Raw genomic sequence first — 26,306 nt, 5'->3', positions numbered from 1 at the left:
GGCGCTATACCTATCAACTGTGTTCTTAATGCACAGCAGTGCTGTTTTTACAGATGTATACTGTATGTTTCCGTAGTGAAGGTATGAGTTATGTGGTATGTGTGAGACTGCATCAGTGTCAATTGCACATGACTGCTTCAAGAGATTTCATAACTACCAAAAGAACCAAGAATAAACACCAGGGCCCAGTAGTTAAAACTGATGGGCAGTATGCCAGTTGCTACTGGGCTTTTCAATGCCCCCTCCTAAGAAACAAACAAAAACTAGCAAAGTATGTGTGCCAGCTGCTATGCGCATTTTTGCCAGATCCCAGGAGGACCGCATGAAGACAGTCAATGATCAAAGGCTTTGGTGATGACTGAGGAGTCAAAAGTTAAAGGAATGTCCGATTACTTTCTCTTGGAAAACTATAGGCTTCAGTACCTTTTTTTTTTTTTTTAAAGGTGTCTTGGTGTGAACTTTAATGATCCAACTTAGCTAGTGTACCCTTTTACCATGGTATGTTAGTTAACTCTGGAGATTTTATTTGCCTTATTTTAAGACCTTATTTTAAGATTCAGTTTCTCTTTGAAATCTTCAGTTTACTGCATTGCTACAGTGAAGACTGTAGAGAACAAATTAAAATTAAAAAGTCTTTAAAAAAAATACTGAAACTTATGTGTGGTCTAGGAAAAACACAGTACTTGACATGCTTCGGTGTCAGAGCATATAAAATATTTATGATATGGTAACATACTGAACTAAACATTTTTCAGAATGTGAAATGCCTTTGGCAAAGATATGAAATCCCTGGAATCTCAAAGCCAATGTATTCATAGGGAAAGTAGTTTCTGCTGTCATTTTTTCTCCCTTTAGCACAGCTGAGTAATGTCCCCAAAGATCGAGGCTTTCCTTTGGCCATAGGACAACACAGGGCACCGTTATCTTTACAGAGAAGGCTATTTGTCAATTTTTAGAGATGGGGTGAGTAATCGGGAGAGCTTTAACTTCTTAACTCTCAGAGGGGAAGTGAAGTGAAGTGATGTAACCCTATACTGTGGGTGTCCCTAAATGTCTGACCATGAGAAGATGGGGCTGGATGACAGGGGATGGATCGCTTGATAAACTGCCCTATTCTATTCACTCCCTCTGAAGCATCTGGCACTGGCCACTGTCGGAAGAGAATATACTGGGCAAGATGGACCCTTGATAACTTTGGAGAAGAAAATAGGAACTTCTTCATAGTGAATATACTTTCGTTTTTCCTGCTCTCTCAGCACAGCTGGAAGGGTAGGTACAAAGCAGCACTTAAATGGGGAAGTACTTGTGTATACAATGGCTAAGCAGCGGAAGCTGTCTATTATTTAATGTTTATATTCATTTAAAGCCTCAATGGTTTGGGACTTTGTTGTGCTAGTTACAGTACAAATGACAGTCCCTGCCCCAAAGAGCTTTACAGTCTGAAAGACAAGATGTAAGAGTGGATGAGGCCAACAAGGACAGGGAGGAGAGGATAAAAAAAAAAGATGTTTTAGAATAGTAGGCTGTTACCATCAGGTACACTGTTATGCTGTTTAGAAGTAGGATAATGAGGCCTTAACTACCTTATGGGGGGGAAAGATGTTTAATCCTATCTGAAGGAATGTTTGTTACCCATGGAAAGCTTGAAAGATTCCCATGGGACTCATGAAATACCTCATAACTACTTATATGCACTTAAAAGAGCCTAAATCCAGTCTTCTGAGGCTGCACAGCAGTGCTGAGAATTCATCACCGTTGGTGGGTTAAACTTTTCTCACTGGCCAAGACTAGAAAACAGCTTTGGCTTCCATTTCAAAGTTAAATTACTATCTGAAATAATTCATGTAGAGGAGCAAGACAGAAAGACAGCAGGCCAGTCAGCAGAATTTACAACAAAAATTTGCCCAAAATTACTTGACGTGTCGTTTGTGCCGCAAAAGTGACTTTTTTCTCATCTTGGCTGAAAAGGCAATAAAACCTGGAAGAAATTCCACATTAGCCTCAAGCCCATTCAGATCCTATTATAAGATGCTTCTTTGCATTGAAGAGGAATATTCACTGTCTTAGGCCTGGGCTATGCTCGGGGGGGGGGGGGGGAGGGTTTTGAACTAAGATACGCAACTTCAGCTACACTATTCGCGTAGCTGAAGCCGAAGTATCTTAGTTTCACTTACCTGGCCGTCCTCACAGCGGCGAGTCAACCGCAGCAGCTTCCCCGTCGACTCCGCTTACTCCTCTTGCTGAGGTGGAGCACAGGCATTGATTTGGGGATTGATTTATCACGTCTAAATGAGACGCGATAAATCGATCCCCGATAGATCGATCACTACCCGCTGATCCGGCGAGTAGTGAAGACGTACCCTAAGTTCACTTCTGGTTTTCTTCTTGGATACTCTTTTTAAATTCAGGTGAAATAGTAAAATACTTGTAAGCTTGACGTTTGTAGCAAAGTAGGAGGATTAGAGCAGCTGCCAGCACTAACCTGTTTTTATGCAGCTAATATCGATGGTGCTTCATTTAGTGGGTGTTCCTTTGATACCATGAATAGCAGTATTGGACCATGAGAAGTGGTACAGCAGCTGTTAGGTCAATCCAAATAAGCTACTTGGGCTTTTCACCCTTGTATTCGGATCTGCATTTGTTCCGATTCTAGTCTCGATCCCACTTCTTGAGTCTGGGCACTTTCTCTGCATTGCACTATACCAGTCTCAGGCATTCCATTCCTTTGCCAGCAGATGGCACCACGTAGAGAACGCTGCCAAAACTCTGATATGATTGACATTGAACCTCCTGGAATTCTCCTTGGCACGGTGTCTCCTTAGAACTGTGAGGGAGCTCCTCAGGATGTTCATACCTTCAACTCATGACAAGTGAGACTGTGTAACTGGAATGATCTTTGTTCAGTATTATGAATTCAATTAAATATCAGAGTGCTTTTCATTAGTATATCTCAAAGCTTTATACTCTATCTTAGTCAGCTGCAAAACTTTAAGCACAGTTCAGTAAACTCCTGTTTATTCAGAACAATACCAGTGTTTCAACACTGAACAGAATTAACAAAGTTCTTTCTGACACTACTCATTACCAAGAAATTCTTCATTTTCCTGGTTTCATCGTGATTGATGTACCAGTAGTACAGCTACTTTAGAGCTGGGAAGGTCAGATGCTAGACTAAAAACACTGGAAAACAAACTCTTCCATCCAGAGAAGAGGTGCTTCATTGATTGTGGAAGTCTAGGCCTCCCCCATACCACCTCTTTCTAGTACACCTCACCCCTGTCCTGGAGGGAGCACCGCTAAGGGTGAAAAGGAAGTTCATTCTCTCTGCTCATTAAATCCTTGACCATCTCTTCTGAGACTCTCAACAAATCTGCCAGTTGTAAATTGGACACCTGTCTGCCAGGAACTTAGTTGGTGGTCTGTCTGTGACAGACTGACAATATCCACTAATTAGAGAGACAAATTTGGGGGAGGTAATATATTTTATAGGACCAACTTCTGTTGGTGAAAGACAAGCTCTTGAGCTATACAGAGTCCATCTTCAGGTCTGGGAAATGTACTCGGAGTGTTACAGCTAAATACAGAGTGGAAGAGATTGTTTCGCATAAGCAGTTAACACACATTCTAAGGGACCATTCAAGGTGCAGTAGCCTGTCATAAGACATACGGGGGGGGGGGGGGTTAGTGGATTACAGATTGTTGTAGTCAGCCATAAATCCAGTGTCTTTATTAAGACCATGGTTTTTAGTGTCGAGCAAAGTTATGAGTTTAAGCTCTGGGCTCATCTTTGGAAGCTGTTGTGCAGGTGTCCTTTGAGGACGAGGACTGAGAGGTCAGATGTGGCATGATCACTTTGTGAAAAGTGTTTGCTCATGGGTGATATAGTATTTTTGTATTTTATCACTTTTTCTGGGTGAGTTCGTTTGTGACCATTTGGGTCCAACACAGGCTACAACACCACTGCAAATATCCTGAGCAGACTTTATGGAGTGAAGATAAACTTTACTGAATTAAGTTATACCTTATAATTACGGTTAATACCTTTTGGGGTGCATCACATTAAAAATGCAGTTGTGTACATGTTGTTGTGGCATTGTTTGTATCTTCTGAAGTAGTACTTCCTCCGTTATCAGACCCCTGGAAAGGTCTGATTACTGGAATCTCCAGGAGCCCACATACAAAGAAAGGACATTTGGGTAAATAGCCTGGTTTTAAACTAGCTCAGGGCCTTCTTCCTGATCCAGCGGGCAGACAGGACCCCTGGTCCACAGAGGGCCCCAGTCTTTAGAGCAGGGTTGGAAGGACTGGGCTTTTTCTGAGGCCTCATAAGCCTGGGTACTTGTTCAGGGCTGAAGCTGTGGTGAGTTTAATCCCCTTGGGTGGGGATTTGAAGGACTGCTTCTGCCACAGCCCATGTTAGGATTGGGGTGAGCCCTGGTAAACTTATTAGCATGTCCTCTCCATGGATCACCTCCACCACTACAAGGTGAGGCTTGTGTGTCTCAGTGACCCCAAGAGGGATGGTACCTGGAGTCATGTACTCCTTTTAGGGTCACCCATGTCAGAATGGTCAAGGGCAGTGGATTTCCAGACAAAGTCTGATCCAAGAAGTCCCTAACGGCAGAGCTGATGGAGGATAACTGCACAATGGAGGTGAAACTGTTGTGTGGACGGGTGCAGGGTTAAATCGATCTAACGCTGCTAAATTCGACCTAAACTCGTAGTGTAGACCAGGGCTAAGAGAGGTGATGGTTAGGGGAGTGGGAAGTCGGAAAGTGGGTGCCCTTGCATGGCCACTGAGGGCAAATACATGTGCTGCTGCCCTGAATTGTGACACTGACCATTTCATGTAGGCCAGGCGTTCTCCACCTTTTTCTTTCTGAGCTCCCCCGCTCCCCCCACAGGCTATAAAAACTCCATGGCCCATCTGTGCCAGAACAACTAGTTTTCTGCATATAAGAGCCGGGGCTGGCGATAAAGGGTAGCAAGCAGGGCAAATATGTGGGGCCGCATGCCACAGGGGGCCCCGCAAAACTAAGCTGCTCAGGCTCCACTTTCAGCCCCAGGTGGCAAAGCTCAGGGCCCTGGGCTTCAGCCCCATGCGGTGGGGCTTTGGCTTTCTACCCTGGGTTCCAGCAAGTCTTGGCCCTGCTTGGCGGCCCCCCTGAAACCTGCTCGCAGGCCCCCAGGAGGCCCTGGACTCCTGGTTGAGAACCACTGATGTAGGCCATTGATAGGTCATCAGCTGGAAAGTAATTAACCTAATACATTATAAAATCATTTTTCTTTGTTGATATTTACGAGACATAAGTACAGTAAAAGGAAAGCTTTAATATATGGTACTGCAGCCTTTATTCTCCAGACATTGTTCAGCTTAAATGATCCACTTACTTAGGTGCTCCTTGATAACAAAGTATAGAAATGACAAAAGGGCTGAGCATATGCCAATATTTAGATACCAATTTTTGCAACATCAGTGTCTTGTCTTAAAATTGAATTTGAAACAAGTGCCTAAACACTAATATTGCTTTTACAGCTGATTACTTTAGATTCGTTAAAGTTTTTTATATCACACTTGTGGTGTTTTTCCGTCGCAGGATACTTAGGCACATGCATGAATTCTTGTGCAGTTTTTTCTGTAGACATAATACACTGTAATTGGTTGCACTGTCATTCAAGCCTACTAAAAGATCAAAAGAGCAGAATAGCTGTTGACACTGGCAATAAGGAACAAGTAAAAAAGATAAACAGAAGGAAATCAGAGAATGGATAAAGGAGAGATTTCATAAGATAAGGTTTAGTTGAAGATAATGAGCTTTGCCTTGGTTAAAGACAGCTGCAGTGTAACCCAGTAGCCTCGTGCACTGGGGTTAAAGTTGACCTAGAATTTACGTTTCATTGCTTTTTATAAATAAATAGTTGAGGAAAGATTTGGCAAAAAGAAACACCACCCCCCACCCTTTTCGGAAAAGTGGTTCATGTTAACAAGTTCTCTGAATGTTTACTTTGTCCTGTGTGCTCGCTAGTGGGGTAGCTCTCCTGCCCTTGAACCAAGTGAATATTCAAATAAACCAAGCACTTTCTACACAGCTAGTTTTTTCTGCCATCTGTGTTACCAAAAATATCCTTGAGTGCTCGCTAAAGGAATTAGCAATTGTTGGACTCTTTAAGAGTGAGGCACCTAGAACTACTGAACAGTCTCGCAGGCCGATCAAACCTTAATTTGGTGCATTTTCTAACTTAATTCAGTAGGATCCCCTTGAACCACTTTTTAAATTTAAATGTGATATGCATGAAAAAACAGCAATAAGTAAGTAGCCTCTAGGAAAAACATGAAGTGTTCTTGTACTCCTGTTAAGATCTAATACTTTTTTGCATTTTTATCATGCTACTTTGAGCTTCAAGCTTTGAGAATGTGAAAGTTACAGTACTGCTTTCCATTTTTCAAATTGAAACATTTGTATCCTGTACCACATTTTGGTGCTCATCCTTTTCTGAGCAGTGTACATTAGACCAGCAGAGCCCATGGTCCAACCTGTACATCAGATGTATGTTTTCATAGAAATTGCTGACATGAAGCACTTAAAGAATGCAGTGAATGTTATCAACAAATACTTTCTTGTATAGCCTAGGTTAATAAATGCGGTAACTGTGAAGCAGTGTATTTAAATATCAGGGGAGGCATTTAGATGAATGTTTACAGATTTTTTTCTCCTTTTTTTGAATTTATGTAAATACCATATGCAGATATTAGGGGTTTTGGAAAGGAACATGAACTTGTCTCCATTAATGGGTGGGACACAAGTGTCAGAAATGTACGATCTGAGAGTTCAGTGTATGTAACAGCTGACAGCAGGATAGGTTGATTGTTTCATGGTGTGGTTGATATTATGAAATGCAAAATTGAGATCTGGTGTGGACTATTCTGTGGATAAATCATTTGGCTTTCTGTAAAACTTTTCTGGTTATGGTTCCATTGTGAGCTTCTTCAATATTTAGTGACAGTATTTAAAGTCCTTCTGTGGAATTAAATTGCACTAGGTGTGTGTGTGTGTTTGTGTTTTAAAATTCTTGGAAAAGAGGTGCTGAGGTTTTTTTAATCTACATAGTGTAACTGAATGCATACTTATCTATCTGGAGAAATACAAAAGATGTAGCTTATAAGCCTGTGTAATTAATGTCCAATAATCTATGATTTGAGGGATGAGAGGGTAGAAGAAGACCACATGTGTGATGAAGAAAATAATTTGAGGTAGATATTGGTAATTTTTGACAATTAAATATTTAAATTGCTATTTGACTTTTATAAAAGTCAGCAGATACATACTCTGCATGATGTTCCAGTGAAGCAATAACAAAAGAATGAAAACCACTTGTGTATTTCAGTAGGTCGGCTAAGTTTATTTCTCTGTTATGAACAATGGCTGAGTTACATAATAATTACTACTATGTCAAACATAGCCAACTTTGGGTCACATTCCTGGCGATTGTTGATCAGATTTTTTACAAACAATATTTTTCTGGCTAGATTTCAGTATTTTGGGGCATACACTCTGAAGATCGTTGCCAAGTAACCTGATTAGCAAGCTTAAGTTGGAAAATGTAAAGTATTTTAACTAAATTGTCAAGACTCACGGTAAACGGTACATGTCACATACACCGGTACCGTGCGTGGATCCCAAATCCCATGTTCTAGTGAGGGTCCAGTGTACTTCCTTCTTAAGGAAAGTTTTATATTAGAAATAGCCTAAACCAGTGGTCCCCAAACTTTTGAGGGTCATGCCCCCCATTACCCCTGTCTGTGCCCCTCCTGCCCCCCGAGGCCAGGAGCGGGACTGCAGCTTGGGGGAGGTGCAGGGGAAGGAAGAGGACATGGACAGGGGTAAGGGGGGCAAGCTGGGGCCACAGGCAGCCAGGATCGCAACCAGGCGCGGCTCCACTTCTGGCCTTGCCAGTGGCCTAGGCTGGGGACAGAAGCCAGGGATACTGCTAGGGTGGGAGCAGAGCAGAACTGGGGGTGGGGAGAGGCTGGGTGGCACTCCCTCCCCGTCCCCATGGGGGATGGACTGGGCCCTGCCAGGCCCCCGAACGGTCCTCCATGCCAGGCCCCACACTTTGGGGACCTCTGGCCTAAACTCTAGTCTAAAATATATCGGGAGACATAGAAGTTGAATCTTTAATTTATTTTGGAACGAGGGGTTTCCTCAGACGGTTTCTGCTTTGTGAAGGATATTGGTTGCTTTGAGAGTGCCTCTTCTTTCCAAGGTGAAGGCTTCAATAATGAGCTTTGGTTTTGACATTCTGGGTTGGAAGGAAAAGTTTAAGATGGTCAATTCTGATTTTTAATCAAATTCCACTCAAAGCTCTTTGAGATGTACTCTGAAAAACGCTATATAAGAGCTAACCATTATTATTTTTTAAAATCCGTTCAGTGTCAGTAAGGTCTGAAATATTAATCCCCCCCACCCCCATTTATTTAGAATGGAGTTTTACAGAGCACAAAGGGACACAAAATATTTGGTAAATTAGGACTCTTCTTATGTGCACTTGATAAATTTAAAAAAATCTGAAATTCCAGAATCTGAGCACTTTGAAGTTTAGATCAGTGAATGTAAAATTGAGGTAAGTAGTGGGTAAATAATGGCTGGTGCTCGATAAACACAGGCCCATAATCTGCAAGTTGCTCCATCCAGGGAGGCCTTTTATGCCTGAGCAGAATCCCATTAAAGTCAAATCCAGATTGGATTTCTATGCATAATACATATTTTGTATCTGTATCTAGTATTCTAGTATGTCAGAATTCATAAGTGCTCTCACATATCTGTGATAAAGTAACAATGCTGGCTGATGGATAAATCAGTACAAGAACCATGATTTTTTCCTCTGGATCTATAATTTCTCAATCTTTGGCAGATACAATTTTTAAAACATCTACAAACTTCTGATTTGTCTCTACTTCATCTGGAGTATTGTCATGTGCTTATGTAACCCACAGACCACTGGCGAATTAGCCCAAGATGTAGCCACTCATGTTCTTAGCTCTGAGGGTCTATGATTCAGTCTCTGGTGTGTTGGCCAAGAGGGAAGTGTCACATTTAGATATGGAAAATCTCTAGTTCTTAAAGGTTTGAATTTCCTTGAATCAAATGTCAGACTGCATTTCTGCCAACGGTATGCAAAGAAGGAAAGAGTATCTGAAATTTACTGTAGACTTTTTTTTTCTTGTTTATAGTTTTTTCAGTACCTTGTCTTAGTCTGGATCTCTTTCAATTTTTGTAATCTGGCGCTATGCATCCGGATCCCAGACCCTTACAGGCACTGCTTTTCATCACTGCTACAGTTCTCTTCTCCGCTGCAAGTTCAGGTAAGGCTTCATCTTGACCTAGGTAACTTGCTTGGGTATTAGAAGCCTATATTTTCAAAATGACTGAGGATTACAGGTGCTTCAATTTTGGGGCACCCAGTTAGGGACATCTTAAAGGTGTCTGCGTTTCAGAAAGTATTGAGCGCTCACTGAAAATAAAGTGTTGTTTGTAAGGTTTAAGTTGAGCACCTAAATCACTAGTCACTTCTGAAAATGTAGGACTGAGTGAATATTTCACATTAAGTATCATGTTTACTTATTTTCTTTGAAAAATGTAAAGAATTCTAACTAAACTGTCATGGCACTGTGTGTACAGTTTGGGTCTTACCTCCTGCTCATGGAAAGTGCTGTTTTAGGGATGGCTTAAAGTATGCAAAAAGACATAGGTAGAAGAACAAATTAAAGCCTTAAAGCCTGGCTCTAATCTGAAAAGGTCTTATGTAAAAATAGCCTGGTTTTAATAGCAGAGCTCCTCCATGAGTGCTGTCAGCTTGTCTTAATTTAGCCAAAAGCTTTTCCTAGTGTTAGCCTCCCCAGGCAACGCAGGAGAGTGAGATGAATCTTGTTCTTCAATCATCCTAAAACTCATTAAGTAAATTCCATGTTCAGGGTCACTTTCTGCCCACAGTATACCCTGTGCGTCCACACTGAAAACAATGTGGTTTCGCAGTTATAGCCGAGGGCAGAATTTGAAGACAGTGGAGTGACAAAGATGTAACTAGTGCCACTAGTTTTACTGATGCTGATCTACAAACTAGAAAGACCACTGCTTTTCTCTGAGATCCCAGTTCACATTTGTAGCGGTAGCATCAAAAAGTATCAAAGCTGAAAAAAATAGATCTGGCATCTTTATGAAACCCCAGGATTCCATTTTTATGGAGTTGATTTTTCTGAGTAGAACCACACTTTAATTTCCAGGGTTTTTTCTGTTTGTGCATGTTTTTTATGGCTCAGTTAAAAATCGTTAAACAATCCCGCATCTGAAACTGATCAGTGTAACTAGTGGAAGAGTGGACTGATTTTAGAAGAAAATATTAATTGAGCAGAACCATTCACAGGAAACTTCATAGATCGCTGTAAAACACACACTATCTAGTTTTTTTAAAAAAATATTTCAGTGTTTACAACATATTCACAAACTAGAAACGGCTTTTCCACTACCATTTTTTTCCATTTGACAAACACGGATTTTCTCCCCCCGCCCCCTTCTGTTTCTAACATAACAGAAGTCGCCAGGATTGCCTTTTGTTTGCTGCCTCTGTGCACCAGTTTCTGTTGTTAGCAGGAATGTGCACAACTGCAGAAATTGTTTCCAACTGCTTTCTGCAGTGTTTCAGTGGGTAGGGCTGGAAAAACCCTGATGTCTGATGAGCATGAAATTTGCCCTGGTGAAGGACTTGTGTAACCCAAGTTGTGCAGAACTCAAGTTTTAATGTACCAAATAAAGTTTTTATCCCTTATGGTGGTGAAGGTATTTTTTGAAATGTGAATGGTGAGCTGATACAGTCAGCTTCACAGTGCTGTTTTGGCTCCTCACAGCCTTACAAATGTGATGATGCAGTTCCATCTTCATCAGGCTCTACCTGGTGTAGTCCAATTATTTCGAGCACGTGAAAATCTTAAGTAAACTTTAGAAAGACAAGGTGACTTGAAGAGCTTTCTTTGGCTTAAAAGTGTCTCTCTTTCACCAGCAGAAGTTGGTCCAATAAAAGATGTTACCTCACCCACCATGTCTCTCTAATATCTTGGGACTGACACAGATACACTACATATAACTTAGATAGACTTTAACATTTTATTTCATCCTAATTTAATAAGTTCTGCAGTCTCGTAGATAAATATGCCTAAATAGCAGGCTGATTGAGGCTACTTTGACAGCATAGTAGGTCTAGAACTTTGAAAGTCATGTCATAGTACATTTTATACAGGGCAAATTAGCTACATCTTCAAATTACCATTCTGTGTCCCGTCAGAAGATTTGCAAAGGAGCCATGTGGTCTTCTGGACATGTGCTTACAAGGTGAGAGTGGTCTTATCAGGACACCAAGTTTAGATTTATTCTGTCATTGTAACAAAATCTTTCTGGTCTTTGGACACCCAGACTCTCCTGTCCATGGTAATCTTATTTTGGAGAAGACTCTCTTCTCACTGGTATAATTTTGGATGTATCTTATCCCTTCATTAATATTAAGATGGGTTCAATTAGTTTATTGTTGCCTGTTCCAGGCTATCTGCTTTTGTCATAATGACCTCCCAGTGGCATGTTAGTCTCTAGTAGTGGAAATCTGTCAAGATGAATATCTTTTAAAAAGAGATAATTGCCTGTTCGCCAAAGATCTCCGTTTTGACAGATTACCACTGACGCACCATCTCCTCAAAGAATTTGGAGGTTCTGTAAATAGTTTAATGTTGCATTGTCCTGCCCTTTATTATTTTGCCAATACTCATACTCCTGCTGTGAAAGAAACTGTCCACCCTCTGCTGGGACCTATCACTCAGGACTTTGATGTAAGAGAATTTTTGCCACATCTGTGTACAATGGCCCGAAACTCTAGGGGTAATCATTTGCCAAGATATGTTTTTGGAGAACAATTGTAGGGAAATACTTTTTATGTTTGCACACTAATAAATAAATCTGGTCCATTCTTCCATACAAGTCAAAGTATAACTGATCTAGACAGAAAGATTTCAGCGAGTATTCAAATGTCGTACTGCTAAGAATTGTTCAGCCATTTAATGTCTTTTTTTCTTTCCATTTAGATTTGCTTCCTCATTTTATTTCTGAGCCCGTATCTACTATCCAGAAGCCTGGTGGGCCTGTAAACCTTCATTGCTCTGCTGATCCCTCCACAGCTCGCATTTCTTGGTTGTTTAATGGTCAGAGGTTGGACAACAGGGTGGAGCAAGTGGCGGTGCAGCCAGGATCTTTGACAATCTTCTCTCTCAGCCCCTCAAATTCTGGTCACTATCAGTGCATTGCCAACTACAGTGCTGGTGCAATTGTGAGCAGGCCTGCTATAGTATCCATAGGCCGTAAGTTATTTTCTACTTTTATTCCTAACTCCATGACCAAACATAGTAGCCATCAACTAGTTGTATGAAATGTTGTTTCCTCCATTGTAGAGATGAAAGAAACCTGACACATTTTGACTTTCAGAAAATGTATATTGCAACTTTTTTGAAAATATTTTGAGTTTTCAAAGAAAAACACTCTAGAACTTTATTGGAAAACAGTGCTTTTTAAAATCACTTTATATGTATTTAATATAGCACCCATTAGTGCTTTAGAGATGCAGAAAGATAGCCTCTGCCCCAAAGACCTTGTGTATAATTTAAAATTGATGATGTAATAAGATTACAGGAATGTTGCTCTTTGTGTCACTCTAAAACCTAAAATGTCTGAGATGGGTTTGAGGGCTCTTTTTGTTCAAAATATCACCAGATTGAAGCATCGCTGGGTTTTGTCATCTGTTGCTGTCCAATTTTAAGTTCTCAGCCATTTTCACTTTACAAATTACATCTGTGCGGTGTACAGCTACAGTAAGGCATGTATCTATGCCAGGTGACAAATCCTAGACCACTATATTCATTACCACCCTCACTCTACAGCTAATTTGCATGCAACAGTTTCATTGGTTGTATGTGGGAGACTGCATGGCATACACAATAACCCCTAACACACACAACTCCTCATGGCAGCACCCGGCCCTTATTCGCTACCTGCACAAATCAACACAGTCACCTACACAACACCACAATCAGCATACACAATAACTTTAAATGTCACTCTGAAGCCGAGAATTTTGAGAGTTCTTTTTGTTTAGAATATCACCAGCCTCAGTCGTCACTGGGATACATGATCTGTTACCATCTAATTTGTAAGGTGGCAGCCAGTTTCAGGTTTTTTTTTACACACACGACTTTATGAATTACACCTATACACCAGCACAAGCTTTCAGCTACTAGTTCAAATTGTAATAAGTGAGGATAGCAGATCGCGTGGGACGAGAAAGGGGTTAGCGATAAAATCATGCAATTTCTCAGGTGGGGTATGAGCACAGTTTGGTGATCCAGTGGGGTTTTTATTTGTATAAAAAATAGGGTAGGCGGTGACTATGAATGACTCTTGTTTAAGGTATCCCTGAGTTTTCAGGAGGGAATGATACTTTTTGCTGTGGTGAAAAACATTACAAAAATTAGATTGAAACGAGGAGAGTGTAGTAGTTTGAAGACCATTCCATGCATAGAAGGCAGCATATCCCAATGGCCTATGGCTCTTCACATGGTATGAAAAAGGGACAGTCATGCTTGTGGGAGGCAATTAATGGGTGGACTAGTAGTAAATAGTAAATATTTATATTATGGTCGTCCCAAAGGGATTGGGCCCCGGGCACTGTATGGCTAGACAGTGCCTGCTGTTGAAGATCTTACAGGTTAAACACACACACACGAGTAGAGGATACAACTTAGAAGCAAAAAATATAGTGAAGAATTGACACTACTTTGTTGGTTTATGTGCAGTGTAGTTTGTGGAGGTTTTTAATTGGGAGGGGGTGAGGCAGGGAGGCAAAGGAAAGAAGGGGACGAGGAATAGTTGCACGTAACCATGATCAGCAGGCGGGGTTCTGTAGACGTCATGGCAGAGGTGAGTCTTAAGTGGGATCTGAAGGAAGATAAGGTTCATGGCTGTTCAGGTTTTATCCAAGAGTTTTTCCCATGTGTGAGGAGCATCATGGGAGGAAGCATGCCGGTGTTTAAAGGAGAAGCTGACTGATGTGGGTGGTAAAGGCTGGGAACGGTGGAGGTCAATGTGCTAGGTTACTAATCAGCCACCGAGCCTGGGGCTAAGTTTTATGAATGGCCTTCTAAGCAAAGACAAAGTTTGTATGTGCTCCAGAGGTGAAGTGGGGATTAGCTGAGGGACTCCAAGGTGGGGTTGATATGGTCAGAGTGATGTGCAAAGAAGATGACTTTAGCAGCAGCGTTCTGAAGAGGTTGAAATTAAAGATGGCTTTGTTAGCAAAGCATTGAGGGTGTTGGGAATAATGCTATGGCTAGGTCAGATAGAGAGGGATAGAGTTATCTAAGGCCTTACTTTCTGGCTAAGAGATCACACCTTACTTTGCAGGCTTTTCTAATGGGAAGCAGCAAAGGATACCATCTTTCCAGAAAGAGTGTGCTCTTCCTGTCTCCTCTTTCTCAGTAAAGCTTCCAGTTAGCAAACACAAAGGATGGAACTCTAACAAACTCCCCATGCCACAAGTTAGTGCCCCCAGATGCAGTAGTGTTGAAGAGAGAAAAGGCAAAAGAAGGTAACAGAGGTGCCAAAAAGATATCGCTTAGGCTAATAACTTACGAAGTGCCTCTCACAACAATGAGGGTACTGTTTGTAACACTTTAAGAACAAAAATGACAGCTCCACAGTAGTTAGCATTAAACAGAACTAAAGCTGCTAGCCAGATCAGAGCTAGATTGATAGCCAGAATGTTGGAGAAAAATACCCAAAATCCACATGCCCTGAGTGATTTCCTGAAAACAGTCACACTCTTGGCAGGGACATCGGTGACTCTCTGGCTCCCTCTTTTTGCTACTCTCAAAAAAGCCCCCGTACCCTTCCTAATGCAACTAATGCCCCATATGTCCCTGGAACCATAGAAGGGCTTTTGTCCACGTGCTGACCATTGCCTTCCTCCCAAACTCTCTTTGATTTTTATTAAAGGTAAACCTTCCGAAGTTCTGAGGATGAATTTTAAAACCACAGCGTTAATGGGAAATAAGTGTTCCATTTCCGAAAGTATTTGAAAACACATACAAAATCTGACTGTGCGCTTAGAGGAAAAGGGAAACATGCTCATAGATTGCTTTCTGCAACTATAGTCTTAATTTCCAGAAGCAAAAATCCTTTTGCCTTTTTTTTTCTGTCACTCTCAGTAAAGCAGAGAGTTAATATCTTGCGAATCTTCTTTCCGTAAGCTGTATACCGGATAAGGAATAAACAGATACTCTAACTTGCACTAATAGTGGTTCCTACTGTATGTAGCCACACTGAGACCTAGAAATGTTTCTGTTTCTAGTTACAGCTTTTATAATACAAGGATCCCACAAGCTTCTCCTCCAGGCAAAAGAATTTTCTAGTGTAAACTCTCTTGTTGATCTGCCATGTCATTACAAAACCATACGCTCCTGGCTGCACTTCTTGCTTTCGAATTTTCTGCATTGAGATGTGTTTTATCAAGCGCTAACAAAAAGCCCTTTGCAATCTCTCTCTATTTTGAACAATTCACAGCAATATCTGCCTTAAATACAGCAACTGCCAGCAGTAAATACAAATGAAGTTCCCAAATGTGGTTTGTCAGTTCTGTGAAATCCTTTTGCTGTATTAAATGGGATTTTTTTTCTCAAGTATTTGGACATTAGAACTGATTGGAAAACTAGGAGGGAGGGGAAGAAAGAAGAATTATTCATGATTCCCCCCCCCCCCCAAAAGTCCTTTCCATTTTTTATCAATTTAGTTTGGTCAAAATCATCTCTCTCTGTGTGTTTTAAATTCCTTTTTTCTTGGTGGTTTTTCTTCTTTTCTCTTACGTTCTGTCATCTAATCCATCTTTGCCTTGGTGGTTGTTCTGTAAATTGCTTGATAATTAAAAAAGAAACATGAAGTAGAGGGGTCATGGGCCAAGTTCATAAGAAAAAGATTATGTACCGTCGAAGACAGTTTCCTCCGAGTATGATTTGGCTGTCCTGCATCAGAGTTATATCTGAATTGGGCCTTTGTCAGCCAAGATATGAGTAACCTCTTCTTAAGGATGCCCCATCTATGGAGCATGTCCAGAATCCCTGTGAGAGGAGAGTTTCTCGTAATTGAGAAGACTAAGTGTTTTGGTAAAGTGCTGACCCATAGCAGAACCCCCTCAAGAGACCTGTAGGGTAATCAGCATAGACAAACTTTACAGGCTATAGGCTTTGAACATGGAAGCTCGCAGGAAAAGAGCAACTTGCATACTGTACTGCACTACATGAGGGGCGTAGGGTATGGCCACATTACAAGCTCTACCGCTGCCACTGTGGTGTGGACACTTGCTACAGCAATAGAAGGGGTTTTCCCGTTGCCGTAGTAAATCCACACCCTCGAGAGGTGGTAGCGAGGTCAATAGAAGAATTGTTCTGTCAACCTAACGATGCCTTCACAGGGACTTAAGTAGTCTTAATTAAGTCTCTTAGGATTGTGAATTTTTCACACCCCATAAGCAATAGCTAGTTTGACTTACTCTTTAGGTGCAGACCAGGCCTAAGACAACCTGTTTCTGGGTTTTTAGCAGCATTAAAAACGAAGTTGGGAGATGCTGTAACTTGTAGGTTGAGGTTTTATATTTGACTCATATTGTACAGGCAGTGAATGGCAGATGCTGCATTCCTCACTGATGTATTCATTGTCAAGTTATGTTTCTCCCAGAGTAATTACCTCCTTTTTGTATGCATAGAGTTTACAACGTACCTGTTGTCCATATACTATAAATTGCCTCCTGCATTAAGTTCAGAACTGGTTATTGACACACTTAGTTCCTGGGTTGAGAGCCTCTCTGTTCCCTTATTTTTCATGAAGTAGTTCTGTGGAACTTACCAGAGGGCTACATTTTCAGTTTTTTCCATCCTTCAAGTGAAAACTCTGTCTTTTCATGCAACAGAAGTTCAGATATCTATATCCTAGCTCTGGTATTGAGAACTACATGAAGTTAGCACTGTCGATTAATCACAGTTAACTAACGCGATTAATTTTTTTGAGTTAGTCACGTGAGTTAATTGCGATTAATTGCACTGTTAAACAATAGAATATGAACTGAAATTTATTAGCTATTTTTGATGGTTTTTCTACATTTTCAAATATATTGATTTCAATTACGACACAAAATACAAAATGTACAGTGCTCGCTTTATATTATTGATTACAAATATTTGCGCTGTAAAAATGATAAAGAAAAAAATAGTATTTTTCAATTCTCCTCATATAAGTACTGAAGTGCAATCTCTTTATTGTGAAAGTGCAATTTACAAATGTCAATTTTTTTGTTTTGTTTTGTTGCATAACTGTACTCAAAAAACAAAACAATATAAAACTTTGGAACCTACAAGTCTACTCAGTCCTACTTCTTGTTCAGCCAATCGCTAAGACAAACAAGTCTGTTCACATTTACGGGACATAATGCTGCCCACTTGTGCCAGATATGCTAAACATTTGTATGCCCCTTCATGCTTCAGCCACCATTCCAGAGCACATGCTTCCATGCTGAGGACTCTCGTTTTAAAAAAAAAAAGTGTCAATTAAATTGTGACTGAACTCCTTGGGGGAGAATTATAGGTCTCCTGCTCTGTATTTTACATGCATTCTGCCATATATTTCATGTTATAGCAGTCTCAGATGATGACCCAGTACATGTTGTTCGTTTTAAGAACACGTTCGCTGCAGATTTGACAAAATGCAAAGAATATACAAATGTGAGATTTCTAAAGATAGCTATAGCACTTGACCCAAGGTTTAAGAATCCGAAGTGCCTTCCAAAATCTGAGAGGGACGAGGTGTGGAGCATGCTTTCAGAAGTCTTAAAAGAGCAACACTCCGATGCGGAAACTATAGAATCCAACCACCAAAAAAGAAAATCAAGCTGCTGCTGGTGGCATCTGACTCAGATGATGAAAATGAATATACGTCGGTCCGCACTTGTTTGGATCGTTATCGAGCAGAAACCGTCATCAATATGGATGCATGTCCTCTGGAATGGTGCTTGAAGCATGAAGGGACAGATGAATCTTTAGTACATCTGGCACATAAATATCTTGTGACGCTGGCTACAACAATGCCATGAGAATGTCTGTTGTCGCTTTCAGATGACATTGTAAACAAGACGCGGGCAGCATTATCTCCTGCAAATGTAAACAAACTTGTCTGAGCTATTGACTGAACAAAAAGTAGGACTGAGTGGACTTGTAGGCTCTAAAGTTTTACACTGTTTTATTTTTGAATGCAGTTTTTTTTTGTACATAATTCTACATTTCAGAGTAACAGCCGTGTTAGTCTGTATTCGCAAAAAGAAAAGGAGTACTTGTGGCACCTTAGAGACGAACCAATTTATTTGAGCATAAGCTTTCGTGAGCTACACTGTGAAAGCTTATGCTCAAATAAATTGGTTAGTCTCTAAGGTGCCACAAGTACTCCTTTTCTTTTTGCGAATTCTACATTTGTAAGTTCAACTTTCATGATAAAAAGATTGCACTACATCAGTGGTTCTCAAACTTCATTGCACCGTGACCCCTTCTGACAACAAAAATTACTACATTACCCCAGGAGTGGGGGACCAAAGACTGAGCCCGCCTGAGTCCTGTCACCCTGGGCGGGGGGGCCAAAGCTGAAGCCCAAGGGCTTCTGCCTTGGGAGGGGGGCATGTAACCTTAGCCCGGGACAGTGAGGCTTGGGCGTGGGCTTCAGACTTGCTGGGGCCCAGGGCCAACACCAGCCTTGGCGACCCCATTAAAATCGGGTCCCGACCCACAGTTTGAGAACCCCTGCACTACATTATTTGTATGAGATGAATTGAAAAATACTCTTTTGTTTTTTACTGTGCAAATATTTGCAATAAAAAATAATAGAATGAGCACTGTATACTTTGTATTCTGTGTGGTAATTTAAAATCAATATATTTGAAAATGTAGAAAACATCCAAAAATATTAAAGAATAATGGAATACCATTTATTTAAATCGTGATTAATTTTTTTAATCATGCGATTAATTGTGATTAATTTTTTTTTTAATCGCTTGACAGCCCTACATGAAATGTCACTTCTTTACAGAGGAGTTCAGAGAGGCTGTCAAAAACAGCATTCATTTGGATCAAAGCCTGCTGTATTTGCAGTCAGGAATTACTGTTTAACCCCACCTCCTCCAAAATCTACAATTTCCCTTACCTTTGTAAACTATCTTCCAGATCTTGATGATTTTGATACTTCGGTGAAACACATAGTTACAGCAGAAGAAGGAAGTGCTGCTTTCCTTGGCTGTAAGGTACCAGAAAGTAACCCTAAAGCACAAGTTCGCTTTCGAGTACGGGGAAAATGGTTGGAACAATCAACAGGTGAGAGATTTTATTACACTAGTAACTAATATAAATAACTCTGCCGACAAAAATTCATTCCTGTAATGGATGTTTTTACTAAGATAGATGTATGTAAAATGAATTGCATAATGAGTTTTCGACTTTTTAGGATATCACTCAGTTCTGATTTCAACCAGTATTTTTGCGGCAGGTCATTAGTTCACTTAATAGAACAGGGTGCTAGATAAATTGACTAAAGAAATTTTTAAAACTGTTTCTTTGAAACTAATTTTAAACAAGCCTTTTTCCCTTCCTCAGATAACTACCTAATTCTTCCATCTGGAAATCTGCAGATTTTGAATGTCTCTTTAGAGGATAAAGGCTCCTATAAATGTGCAGCATACAACCCAGTCACTCATGATCTCAAATTAGAACCCACTGGACATAAGCTCGTAGTCAGCCGTGAGTATCTAATATATCTATGAGGGTGGCTTGAAAGGATAAAAGCTTTGAACTAAATTGATCCACCTTAAATTAGTATTTTTAATAAACTCTGCTAGATCGTAATGTCTCACTATTCTGTTGGGTGAAACTCTGGTCCTATACAATATGTAATCTAGCTAGCAAATGTCTGCAGAATACTTTTCATCTGCTGTAACTGACTTTGATTTTGTGACTTTATGAAAAAATCAACCTAAAAAGATTCCTAGCATGAATATCAAGTAGTCTAAAAATATCTGGGTCTGCAAAGTCGTTCCTGTTTTGCATGTGTGTTTTAATGTATTTCATTAGTACGGTATGTGGTAGCTCCATTGTATAGAAATAGTCACCTATATTATCAATTTCATGCTCCCTTTTAACATGAGTTATCAAGTATGTGATCTGTGGTGAAATGCTCACTTCCTGTTCTTTTGGTTTGTTCTCTTATTGGCATAAATGGCAGTGAAGGGAACATTGATGGAGGGGTAATGAACTCCTGCAAGAGTAATGCAGAGTTTATAGTAGTGGCATGGTGAGTGTGCACTGCTGTGTGGGAGATGTAGGCTCAAATGCCAAAAAGACTCTGCACTTAGCTGCTGGAAGGGGAATGCCCCATGTCCAATAACCACCACTCCAACTGATTTTGAGGGGGTGCCAATGCAAGAGTCCATCACGCTGTACTCAGCCATAGTGAAAATTTGTCCGCCATGTGAGTGAGTAAATTTGGTTACACACAGAACCTCAGGGCTTTGCTAGAAATGAGAGGGAGCCGCTAGAGGAAAAAGTATTTAATAATCCAATTTAAAAATTGGATTGTTAAGGAGTTTTATCTTTTGCATATCCCTTTACTCTACTTCCAGGCACTTCTGCAGAAGGTTTTCGCATTCTTCACCCCACCATTTCTCAGGCTTTGGCGGTACCTCAGCACAGTCCCCTAACTCTAGAGTGTGTTGTTAGCGGGTTGCCTGCATCTCATGTCCACTGGTTTAAGGATGGTCAGGATGCACTGACTGGAAGCAGGTGGAGACTACTGCACTCCCATCTTGTGACAGACAGACTTGATACATTGGATGCTGGAAACTACTCCTGTGTGGTGGCAAATGAGTCTGGAGTAGTGAAATATATAAATTACACAGTAACTATACTTGGTAAGAAATAGGGGAAGGAACTGAATTGTTTATTTGTTGAAGACCATTTCTGTTTTTGGTGTATAGTAGCTCTTGACCCTAAGTTTCCTCATGCTCTTTTAACCCAGACAAGGGCTGATGCATTTTAAAATTAATAAGTATATCATGATCTCTCCCTGCTTGTATCCCTTATGACTCATTATCCTCTCTCCAAATCCTTTGTCCTCCTTTATTGTGTTAATCTATTTTGGTTTGTAAACTCCTCAGGACAAAACTAGTAGCCTTGTTTGTCTGCAAAAAGGCCATGCATGCCTCCTAGTACTGGATGAATCATGTGCCAAAGTAGGATGCTTCTCCTTTCCCCATTCATGGTAGTAACTAAACAAAAAGTTTGCTGCAAGGGGTGAGCATACTAAAAAGGTTTTTTTCCCCCCATCAGTATGTAGCTGGCTACTGCTGTACCTCTCTATTTCATTGCTATTCCACTTTTCTTTTGTAGCAATTCTTTCTGGGCACTGCATAACTTTAAGGTAGAATCAGTCTTGCAGCATCCTTAAATCATATTGAAGGAATCACCCTTTCATCTTTTTCACCCCCAACATTCTTACTATTACCTAAAATAGAAAGTAGCTGAGGATGGTCCCAACGCTCATCTCCTGGAGATTAGCAACTTTCCGGTACCTCTTGAGAGTGAAATAGAATTCTAGCAAAAAGCTAGAGTCTGGGCTTACTTGTGTGTGGTTAATGAACAGTGTACCTCTGGCTGCAAGTCCTCTGGCTCTTTGTCATAGACATTAATTTGTAAATAAAAATATTAACGTTTGTTTCTTCATGCTAGTTCTGTGTGGGATTTTCAAAACCACAGTGATTGTCTGTCTGCTCCCATTTATGTCAATGGGGGCTTTACCACTGATCGGGGTAAATATGGTAGGGCTCAGATATGTGTGTATTCTGGCCAAAGAGTCTGAATGGTTAAAAAAAAAAGTTTGTTTCATAAAGTAGAGATGCTGAAACAGGAAATAGTTTTGTCAAAAAAAGTTTTCCATTAAAGGAATCCTTTACTTTTGTAGAGTAAGCATGACTTTTCTGCACTGAAGGAAAAAGCCATTATAATGAGTGTTGAGCAAATGCCTTAGAAGCAAGTATTCATCTTTCACTGAGCTTAAGACATGACTAAGCTCAGCCTCCATATGTGTGATAAGTTTGTACAATTTCATATTGTTGTTAAACGTGTGGTCTAGTAATTAGTTTCTACATGATTCCTGAAAGAGCAGCCTGCAGGGTTTCACATTCTGTTTATTTGCTTTATAGAATCTGCCTCAATTTCTAAAGGACTGCAGGATCAAACAGTGGCTGTGGGTGCAACTATACATTTCTCATGTGACATTCATGGAAACCCTGCTCCTAATCTTACCTGGTTCCATAATGCAGCTTCCATCCATCTCTCTCCACGACATCTGGTCACAGGAAACAGATTGAGAATCAGTGGCATCACCAAGGAGGATTCTGGGTTGTATCAGTGTGTGGCAAACAATGGGATTGGTTTTATGCAATCCACTGGGAGACTTCAAGTCCAGACAGGTATAAGAACATTTTTAACTATCCAAGAACTTAAACTAAAACCTTTGCTTTTTCTGACACATTTTAGTTTTCTTGCCAAAAGATTTGGTTTATGTATCGACTAAGTCCATTTCTGACCACAGTAAGCAGCAAATTGTATGATTTTTTCCATCACTTGTTGAAGTATTTCATGGGGGAGTGGGAGATATAACCCAACTGCTTTATTTCAAGGATCCAGAATTTAAAAGAAGGCAAAAAATATCTTGCCTCAAATATAGTTTTGCATGTTTCTCTCCTAGACAGTGTTGGCTTTTATGACATTTTAGCCGTGTTTTGATAGGAGGAGTGTTTGGAGAGCTGGAGGTATTTGGTGACTCAGTTGTATTGATTCTTAAACTTTTAAACCTAAATTTCAGGGTTAAATCCATCTGTAACTAAACCTATTCTGAGTCTCATCATTGACTCAGATGAGTTGAACTGGTTTCAGGTTCTATTGGAATTTGTCTTTCTAACTGATGAATTCCAGACTTAAAGTTTGAGATTTTTGTTCTTGTGCACCCCAAGTGCAGATTGAAGTTTAATATTGCATCTGCCTGCTCCAAACAAAAGTTTCAATAGTGTTAACGGTTTTCAGTCCCTTGTTCAGTAAGGCAGTGAACTGGGGAATTACTAGCAACCAGAAAACTAGAGAACGGTATAAATGAAAAATATTTGAATGTGTTCATTTTTGTACCATATTAACAGCTCATCTGTGCATTAGACAATAGATTCCATAGTACAGTGAATTAATTTTATGTATGAATTGTGGTTTTTTTTTTAACAGGCAAAGGTTCCAAGCCAGTTATAGTTTCTTCACCAGCCAGTGCCAATGTGGTAGATGGTGGAGATGTTACATTGTCGTGCAATGCCACTGGACTGCCTATTCCTGTAATCCGTTGGTACAGCAGCCGTGGACTTATTACCAGCCACCCTTCTCAGGTCCTACATTCAAAACCACGAAAATCTCCACAAACAAGGAGAGGCAACGCCATTTTAGAGCCCATCTACTTAACCATGTCTCGAGCTGGATCAAGCTCCCTATACATTCAGGCAGTTACTCCAGAGCATGCTGGGAAATACTCTTGCGAAGCAACAAATGAACACGGCTCAGCACTGTCAGAAGCATTTCTTACAGTTGGTAAGCTAGAATCAGCGTTGCTGTGAGCCTTTTTAACATTTTGAATAATCTGGCATGCGCCTTATGTGGTGAAACATCTTTTTAGTGTCAAGAGGGTCAGTTTAGCAAAATCTGAATTAGAAATTAAGTGGCTATTTCATGATGCATTGAAATGAGTTGGCCGGGTTCCTAGTGAGCAGATATTCACCTTGTAGTTTTTGGCCATCTCACCTGAGGCTAAAGCTTGTACCAGGGTCTCACCTGGCACATCTTTGGGAAGGGAGATGGCCATGTGGGGAAGCCCCATTTTGGAGTTAAAGAATTTAGTTCTCCGGTCTGATCCAATAAGGGACTTTTGACAAGCACTAAATTCAGGTTAAAATCTCTACAGGCTTTAAAAAAAGAAAAGAAAAGAAAAAAAAGTGTGTTTAGAATCACCTGCTAAAGCATGGTGTGGTTGCAGCCCGGCTTTCAGCCATAAAGACTATGGTTCAGCGGTGCTTCCAAAGTTACTGAGGAATTGGTGCACAGCAAAACCAGTCTTTGAAGAGTGAAGTAAAGCAGGGGAATCCTCAAGTGTTCTCCGTAACGCACGCGCACGCCGCCACCACCACTACGGTGGGTAGATGAGAAATGTAAACATAAATAGACAATATAAAAGGCTTGATCTTGCAAAGAAAATACTGACTGTTCACTATTCTCTGAGGTTGCTACTAGAAAGAGATTGCTCTTAAGCTGAAGGCACGTTATAAAAAGAAATAGTCTTTATTTTTATTATTTTATGTTCTGTCCACTATCTCAGAAATATTAAAAATAATTTTTAAAAAGTTACCCTAACAAGAACAAGGACAAAATTTTAAAAAGTACCCAAATGATTTAGTCTTATGCTCATTTTCAAAAGAGACTTGCATTTAGGAGCCGAAGTTTTATTGAAAATCAGTGGGATTTAGCCTTCTAAGTGCCTTTTAACATGGGACTGAAGAGCCTAAATCCTGTAGGTGGTTTTGAAAAATTTACACTTAGTCTTGCTGTATAATCGTCAAAACACGTCCTAGGGAAAACAGGAAACCTCATTAAAATGTGCTGAGCCAGAAAGCAAGTTAAACTCTATACCTAATTTTTTTCCCCAAAAAATAAAGATAGAAAATATATTGAATGCACAATTCACACAAAAAAACCATTAATTTTATTTTTTTAATTGTCTAATTTTTAAATATTCTGGCTTCTGATACAACACTGGTAAATATGTCCTGAAATGCATTAAAATCCTTTTTTTAAAGATATTTTTCTACTTCCATCTTGATGTTTAAAAGATTCTTTTTAGCAAGGGAGAAACTGACGGTATAGGGGACTATATAAAAATTGACTACACTCAAAGTGCTATCAAATATATAATATAAACTGAGATTTTTTTTCTAAATTTTTCCATTTAGACTTTAGTAGATTTTTTTCCCCCCTTGAAATAAATATATACCTCTGAAATGGGGCAAAAAGATGTTTTCTTTAATAATAAAAAAAAAAATTGCTGAGAAAATGATCTCTGTGTACTTTTAATATTAAAAAACTCACATTAACTTCATTAATGGACCTCATAAAACCAAAACCAAAATCAAACACAATTCCCAGAATTCAACCTGAATTGGAATAAAAATCCTGGTGCCATGTCTCAAGCTGGTGGCCGTGAGTTCTACAAGTTAAATGTCATATTTGCTTTTATCAGTTTCAAATTTGTTGCACTGGCTTCTGATTGGCATTCAAGTGACAGTAAAGGCACTGGTTTTGATCTGTAAATCTTTAAATGGGTTTGGAAGCTGGCTATCTGAGAGCCATCAGGATTCAAAGGACTATTAACTTAAATGCCAAAAGATATTGATATACCATACGACTTTAATAAACCAGTTCTAATAGCAGAAGTATCAAACCGATGTAGTTCTGCAGTCAGTTCAGTCTACAATAGGTTCAAGTGAACATGTCAGGTAAAGTTTTCAGAAGCACCTGAGTGATTTAGGAATCTAACTCCATGGCACTTAGTGTCTTAAGTCATTTAGATGCTTTGGAAAATGTTACCCGTCTTCAGTAGTAACTCCCGTCTTGCAGTGCTGGGTGTAGGAGGCTATCATTGGGTATGTTGTAGAACACTGACCACAAATCTCCCCGCTAACTTCCATTAAACACTAGCCTATTTTGTGGGATTGCGAAGGAATTTTTTCAAAGGGTGCAGAGACTATGAAGCTGAGGGGGAATAGTTAATCTGAATAGGGAGGTAGTGGAAGTACCCCACATTACATACTGAAATAAAGGATACAGAAACCTTGACAAATCCTCTGGTATAGGTACATAAATCTGAACAGCCTTAATAAACATTACTGTCCTGTGGTGTCTGTCTATAAGTTAAATACAAATTGTTTGCCAATAGTTAACTACTAGCCTTCAGGGCTAGTAAAAGCGATAATGCCAGGAGGTCTACCCACACCAACCAAAACCACAGCTAATTCCCTGCATACCGCAGTCCAATTCCCTGCTCCAGCAGTCA

General features: G+C 40.1%; 1 protein-coding gene across 1 annotated transcript in view; it reads left to right on the top strand.

Moving 5' to 3' along the window:
- CDON (cell adhesion associated, oncogene regulated) overlaps window positions 1-26,306 on the top strand; it is a 99,292-nt gene that overhangs the window by 26,744 nt on the left and 46,242 nt on the right. The window contains exons 2-8 of the mRNA XM_074936611.1: window positions 9,233-9,364; window positions 12,125-12,397; window positions 19,343-19,489; window positions 19,769-19,912; window positions 20,791-21,078; window positions 22,369-22,638; window positions 23,441-23,794. Coding sequence (XP_074792712.1) covers window positions 9,289-9,364; window positions 12,125-12,397; window positions 19,343-19,489; window positions 19,769-19,912; window positions 20,791-21,078; window positions 22,369-22,638; window positions 23,441-23,794 — 1,552 coding nt within the window. The 5' untranslated portion in view covers window positions 9,233-9,288. The remainder of the gene's footprint in view (window positions 1-9,232; window positions 9,365-12,124; window positions 12,398-19,342; window positions 19,490-19,768; window positions 19,913-20,790; window positions 21,079-22,368; window positions 22,639-23,440; window positions 23,795-26,306) is intronic.

This window comes from Natator depressus, chromosome 22 (assembly GCF_965152275.1).
Source record: "Natator depressus isolate rNatDep1 chromosome 22, rNatDep2.hap1, whole genome shotgun sequence".
Taxonomy (NCBI): domain Eukaryota; kingdom Metazoa; phylum Chordata; order Testudines; family Cheloniidae; genus Natator; species Natator depressus.
This window is presented reverse-complemented; position numbering and strand designations above follow the sequence as displayed.